The sequence below is a fragment of the Poecile atricapillus genome, chromosome 4 (genome assembly GCF_030490865.1).
Source record: "Poecile atricapillus isolate bPoeAtr1 chromosome 4, bPoeAtr1.hap1, whole genome shotgun sequence".
NCBI classification, from domain to species: domain Eukaryota; kingdom Metazoa; phylum Chordata; class Aves; order Passeriformes; family Paridae; genus Poecile; species Poecile atricapillus.
The window spans coordinates 49,063,915-49,071,323 of NC_081252.1; the positions used below are offsets into that span (position 1 = coordinate 49,063,915).

General features: G+C 39.1%; 1 protein-coding gene across 2 annotated transcripts in view; it reads right to left on the reverse strand.

The window, feature by feature from the left end:
• The window catches only part of CEP135 (centrosomal protein 135), a 34,385-nt gene extending 27,584 nt beyond the window's left edge, over positions 1-6,801 (reverse strand). For both annotated transcript variants that reach the window (XM_058838177.1, XM_058838178.1), the window contains exons 1-3: positions 6,694-6,801; positions 2,243-2,836; positions 949-1,111 (exon numbers count right to left, since the gene is read on the reverse strand). In XM_058838177.1, the coding sequence (XP_058694160.1) occupies positions 949-1,061 (113 nt within the window). In that variant the 5' untranslated portion in view covers positions 1,062-1,111; positions 2,243-2,836; positions 6,694-6,801. The remainder of the gene's footprint in view (positions 1-948; positions 1,112-2,242; positions 2,837-6,693) is intronic.
• Positions 6,802-7,409: the final 608 nt, after the last annotated feature.

Genomic DNA, 7,409 nt, shown 5'->3' on the forward strand with positions numbered 1-7,409 from the left:
CAACATTATCAGCCTTCATACTGCAGATGCAAACATTAGGTATGATCTGAGAAACAAAACCCTTTCCCCAAGATGGGGAACAATTGAGTTCAAACAAAGGCAACAAAACATTCATGTAATGTAAGAAAAACCAAAAGATAGGAACCATCTGTTTAAAAAAACAGTAAATAGGAAAGAACAGAAAAAAAAAAGAAAACAGGATAGTTACAAAGTGTATCAGGAGTTTACTGTTAAGTATCAAAACTATGATGGAGAGAGTAAACCTACCTGGTAGATACATGAATGAGACTATGTTGAAGACAGATTGCTCCATATTTGCCTACCTATGGTTCCTCCATCTGTATTACATACTAGAGAGCAACAGATCCAGAATAGCTACATTTGCATGTTCAGTCAAATATAACTGGATTACTATGGAAACTACTATGTGCTTAATAACATCAAAGCCAAAAAAATGGCAGATGTAATAAGAAAGAAATCTGAAAATTTGGGGGTATTTTTCTGTTATGTATCTTGTCAAAAGGGCAGAAACAACAAATTTAAAATTCTCTAAATGAGGCCATAATAAATGAAGATGTGCTTGTTTTATTTTGAGTTGCAGAACAGGCAATAGGGATTATTTTTTATACAACCAGTTATAAGAGTGTATCCTTTTAAGCACATATCAATAATGACTATTCTTGGCTCTCTTACGAGGTTAGAAAAGTTGACTTTTTCCTATGCCACAGATCCTTAGAAGCGATTCTACTGAATTAAACTAAATCTTAAGATGTTCCCATCATTTAAGCAAACCCATCTGACTTCATCAGACACTGGAACTTAATGTTAGCTCTGAAATAACACTGCTACAAAATAATACTCAGATTAAGCCTTCTTCCTTACATGTCAAAAATCAAACAATACCTACTATATGATTACTATCTTTTTAATGAATTCTCCTTTGAATACCTGAAAAGCTTTTCCACCAAAGGTAAACTCTCCACTCCCAGTGACTGCCGATAGCCCAGCTGATCCAGACGTTTCCTGAGATTAAGGAACCTTCGCTCTGCACTTGTATTCATTGTAAACACACCTCCAAAGCTGCTTTTGTCAGTCAAGAAAAACAGAACACCTGCAAAAGATTGATGGTTACATCATCTGCGCTTTAGAGAAGGAAAAATACATATAGAAAAATATATAGAAAAAAAATGAAAAAAACCTTTTCATTCTGTAGGAAATCCAGTGCATGAGCATGCTCTTAAAATTTAGGTAAATCAAAACAGGATCACTGCAACTGAAAAGTTTTAAACATATTTATATATTCCTTTAAAAATAAATATTTGTCTTGGCAGTTAGTTTCCTCATTATATTCTGATTTTTTTTTGAATCATGGTCATCATTGTATCTTGCACAATACAAACTGACACATTACTCTGAAAAACTCATACTTTTTTCTTTCATATATAAATCCTACTTTCAAAGTTTATAAGCAAGTACTTAATATAACTTATGCCAACCATTTCTAAAACTACATAAAATGTGTAAAATTTTAAAGACAGATTAACTTTCAACATCTATATTTTATAAGAGAAAACAGTATTGGTGTACTGTAAATATATAAAAAAAAATTGATGTACTTGCATCATTTTCTGGAAAACACAGTTCAAGGATCAGAGAGTTGGGTTTTTTTCAATTGACTGATTAGTTATCTCTTTATTACAAAGCTGATCTAAAGGGGACTAGATCAGCATTATTGTGTCTGAATCCAAATGATAATTTTGGTCTTTCCAAGTACATTTGAGGGAAGAACTTTTACATCATTATGTCCTTCTGAATTTAGACATAGAATGAGAAGACAAATCAAGTACTAAAGCTTATATTTCTTAATCTGTGAAAACATCTGCTCAATAGTTTTAAGTATTTTTGAAAAGTAGTTATTTCTGTAAAACATCTTCCCCCACATTTCTTTAGAAGTTTCAGCATTAACCTACTGGCTGCAAAGACCTCAGCAGCCAAACTACCAATTCAAGGAGGTGTTGTTTGCATCTCATATAAAAGGAACAGAATATAGAGACCACCAAACTGTCATCACAGTCCTCCAGATTTTAAAAAGTTATTAAATAATAATATGGAGGTATTAGAAAATAAAATGAATTATCAATAATAGTGAGGAAAATGCGCATGTTTCTCTCATACCTAACGGTGGAAAGTTAAGATTTCATCTCATTTTATTAAAAAGTTACAAAGAAGTCTAGCAACAGACCTGTGGTTGCTGGGTACTGCTCTGTAGATGAGAATCACCAGTCCTATAAGCACGGCATCTGTTCTGGGTACCACCAAAAATATTTGCTTGAAGAGGTTCAGGTTGCTGGGATATTAACTAAGCAATGGTATGGCCAACAATCCCTTACATGCTGTGCTGGGATGGCTGAAGGAAGCGGTGGCGCAGTTTCTTTCCACCAGTGTGCTAAGTGGAAGTCAATGTCCTGATGTGTAGTAAATGGTCTTCAAAGATTAAAGAAACAAGTCCTTGGTATTTCTGCATTAAAGTTGAAAATTCTTTGTTGAATTCAGGAAAAGTGTGATTGTGTTACTGTGTCTAGACTGAGTCTCAGGAATACATATTATACTACTACAGAAGAAAACTGGTAACTCCTGATCTCATCTTCTCCTTAAGAAGACTTGTATCAGTTAAAAATATTAAATTACCTTAAAATAGTTCATCAGATTTGCTTAAGAGCTCGTGTTTTAGAAAGAACAAAGATTTTTTTACTAATCTAATCGAGAAACTTTTGCAGAAGAAATATCATGAACAAAACCGTGTCAGTTTGTACAGGAAGAGAATTTTCTGCAGTAACTGCAAAGAAAAATAAATGGACATATGTTAGCAATTCAGTAACTGTGGCGAGGAAGTACATATATAATCTTACATTTAAATCCCTACAATGAGCATTTAAGATATAGTAACCTAAACATAATAAACATAAATATAAGGAAGTACTGATAAATTGCTGCTGGTTGAATCACTCTCCTTCCTAAAACCTGAAATTTTTAATTTAACTCATTATTACCACTGGAATCAACCCAGAAAGGGTATTATCTTATATCCCCTAGAGCCACATCTGATCCACAATAAGCCCAGGAAATGAATAGCTGTAGTATAGGTTCACGAGGCATCCTGGAATGAATATAAGAATTTGGGTTGTTATTCCAGAGAGCTTAACATAGATATTAATGTCTTCAAAGACAGTAATTGTCATATACCCCTTGCTGGAAAAAAAATATGTGTCAGTAATTCCAGACCTCTGCCATTACAGACTACCATAATTTAAATCTTATATCCTAAATTTAGTTGATCACTAGTCTTACCATGACATGAAAAAGTATCTAGTAACTTCTACATGAGGAAAATTTGTTTTTCTGGAACATAAAATCAATATATTAATAATAATTAATTGATTCGGTTGAATCCAAGACCTGTCTGACACAATATCCTACATCTCTTGACAGCAAGAGTATAAAAACCTAAATAAAACGAGCCAAATCTTACTCCCTACATACATTTGCTTCATATAAGCCGACAATGCAGGGCCTTGAAGGGCTCAAAGTTGGACTGAAATAATTATAATAGTACCTGACAGACCTTTCTCTGAGCAGTCATATTGATACTCGGCTGCAGCCTTTACTATTCATGTTGATTCCTAACTTACCATTGGCCTTTTGGATCACTCTAAAGCATCAATTAGAGGCACTCACAGTGACACATCTCACTGAGTGGTTGCTACCACTTTAGAGACCACAGCATGTATTACCTTGTCTTTACTAACACTGCTCCTTAACTCTGGAATCATTACTCAGCCTGGTGAAATTCTTCTGACACCCTCGGACTGCACTCAACATGTCCACATAATGAGGAAATTCTGTCCCCTGCTGTTTAACCCCCTCTTCCACATTACTGATCTGTGTTTGTCATGGCTTAACCCCAGCTTGCAACCAAGCACCACACAGTTGGCTTGGTTACTCCCCCCACTCCCCCAGGGATGGAGAGGAGAACCAGGGGGAAAAAGGCAAAACTTGTGGATTGTCATAGGAACAGATTAAGACTTGAAACAAAATATTATAGTAGTAGTAGTAACAGTAACAGTAGTAGTAGTAGTAGTAATGATAATAATGATGATAATAATAATAATAATAATAATAATAATAATAATAATAACAACAACAAGAAAAGTGAGAGATATTGACAAAACCCAAGAGATGCACAATGCAATTGCTCACCAGCTGATGACTGATGTCCAGCCTGTCCCAGAACCACAATCAGCCCTTCTCTGGGTAATTCCCCCAGTTTATATACTGGACATGAAGTTCTGAGGTGTGGAGTACCCCTCTGGCCAGCTCATACCATCTGTCCTAGCTATGTTCCCTCATGGCTTTCCATGCAGCTCCTCACTGGCACTGAGAAGCCCTTTGCTGAGAGCAAGCACTACCTAGCAACAACCAAAACACCAGAGTGTTATCAACATTATTCTCATGCTGAATCCAAAACACAACATTGCTAGGAAGGAAACTAACTTTATCCCAGCTGAAACCAGGGCACTTGGTCTTGGCTCTAAACCATAGATTAGATGAATTCACAGTGACACATCTTTCTGAGCAGTTACTGCCATTTTAGAGAGCAAGGCATTTTTAAAAGCACTTTGCTTTTATTAACAATATTCTTCAATTCCCATTTATTACTCAGTCCGGTGAAACTCTCCTGCAATCCTTGAGATTGCACTTAACATATCTAAATGAGCTAAAATGAGCAAATTTTGTCCCTTGCTGTTTAACCCATTCTTTCAGGTCACTAGTCAGTCTTAAATAGCAGACAATCACTCACTCACACATTCACTGTGAGGTAGTACTTTCTACTCTCTCTTTTAACACTAGCTTCTTTTCTCCATTTCTGACAGAGACCTGCTTCCTTAAAAGCATTTGGTAAAAAAACTTCTCAAAAAGTTTTTTGGAAATCCAAGTTTTCTACATTATTTGCACCCAGTCAATTCAATCCAGAATATGCTTTTCTTTAAAGAAGCTTAACAGCCTTGTGAATCACAACTGAGTCCTGATGAAAGGTATGTCACACCTACTAAATGTCTGTAAGTTTGCAAAATACTGGAAAACACTCTTAAAAGCTTTGGTATTTCCCATGAGAGAGGCTACCGTTAGCTGCATAGTTCACATCATTTGTCATCTAAATATTTATTGCAATTTAGTGCTGCTGTGAAGAAAATAAAATTCCCATTTTCGACAAAAAATAGAAAAGAAAAAATTGAACACTACTTTAAATTAGTCATTTACTTAACAGGATTTATTAATATGTCTAAATGATTACATTTCTCAGTTGCTTGTTGAAGAGTATTCAGGTCCAATAGGCTCATTTTTTGTTCCCTCTTTGCTCATGAAGACTGCTGAAGGTGACAATATTCACATGCTTCATTTCATAACATGCTTGGATGGCTGTGAGCAGACTTTTGAAGATATAAATGTTTATGTAATAGATATGTGTAGCCCCTAAGAACTGTTCCCTACTGTTTTACATCACCAGTGTCTAAAACTGAACCTTGATGTGAAAGATGGGCAACAGTGGAACCTTATATCCAGCTGTTCTAGGCTTTAAGCAGAGAATCAGCTGGCATAAAATCGTGCAAAAGAAGCAATGTTTATAGGTATTAGATTAGCAGATTGAAGTCCTCCTTCTGTTTGGAGAACAACACAGCAAAGCTGATGGTGAGTACAGGTTAAGAACTGTTGCAGATGCAATACTTGTGTTATCAATAAGAAAATGTAATAATAAAAAAGCAGAGCAAAGGTAGATTTTGGCCATGGAAGAAATAATGCAGTCATTGAGCCATGTGGACAACAAAACTACATCGCTAACAGATGAACACAAAGAAATTTCTATGGACAAACGTATATGCTATGAAACAAATTTATTTTTTTTTAAATTGAGTCTGTAACATTAACACCAAAGACAATTATGAACTGCAGTTTCAGTCTCAGTTTTGGGAAATACCAAAAATTTTCATTCAACAGAACTTACATGTTAAACGTTTTTTCCTTTTTGTTCCTGTCCTGTTTGCCCAGGTACCAAAGGCAGTCAGGGGACCTCATATTTGACTACTGCAGTGCTTTAGGGCTGTGCCGTGACATGCAGCTGCTGCAACATCATCTTCAAGAAACACCCAAACAGCCAGCACTTGCTTTAGGGAAGTCTGATTCCAAGTGGATGAGCTGGGAGTTCATTTCTGACTAAGATATTCACGCAACACGTTTGTTGCGAAGTCTCAGCACTTTGCAAATGTAAATACACCACTTGCTGAAAAACACAGATTTCTGCGCTAAAGTGTCATGGAATGCCAGAATGGCTAGGGTGGAAGGCAGCTCTGGAGATCATCCAGCCAAGGCAGGGTCACCTGGAGCAGGTGACGTGAACACGTCCAGCTGCGTTTGGAATGGCTCCAGAGAGGAAGCCTCCAAGAGCTCCCTGGGCAGCCTGTCACCATAAGTCACCTCTAAGTTCCCACTACAGCACAAGAAAACTCTTTCGGTTATGAGCCTGCTCATCACCCGTCTCCCTAAACTGGAAGATTTCCAGCAACCCCAATCTGTACCAACAGAGGGGCGGTCGGTCCCTCTCCAAACAGGTTTAGGCCGCTTTTCCCCCACACTTACCACTAAAAGAAGGCGCCGGCAAGCGGGGCCGCTGCGGAGTGGCCGCGATGTCCCAGCGTTTGAAAACCTTTGAAAATGGCGCGCGGAGCAGCGGCCGCTTCCGGCCCGTCACCGCAGCAACGGGGGGGACCCTGCCCCGCCTCGGCCCGGCCCTGCCCGCCCCTTCCGTTCCTTCCCATCCCTGCCCGCCCCTTCCGTTCCTTCCCATCCCTGCCCGCCCCTTCCGTTCCTTCCCATCCCTGCCCGCCCCTTCCCGGCCCGGTAGCCCGCGCGCGGCGGGCGGAAGGCTTGGTGTGGCCGCGGCCCAGTGCGCCGGTAGATCCGGGACGAGCGGCCCGGCCCCGAGAGCCTAGGGGAGAGACAGAGGGACGTTTTCAGTGCGCATGTGGGGGGGATGTAGTCCTGCATGTCGCAGGAGAAGGGGCAAAGGGTGCAGAGTGAAGGAGGAATAGGTTTAGACTGGATAGGAGGAGCTTGAAAGATAGTGTCTTTACTGTAAGGGTGGCGAGACGCTGAACAGATTGCCCAGAGAATTTGTGGGTGCCCCACTCCTGAAAGTGTTCCAGGCCAGGCTGAATGGGGTTTTGAACAACCTGGTGTACTGGGAGGTGTCCCCGCCCAGGGTGGTTGGAACTAGAGGATCTTTAAGGTCCCTTCCAACGCAGGCAGTTCTATGAATCTGTGAAATCCAGGTGTTCAATGTTAGTGAGTTCCAT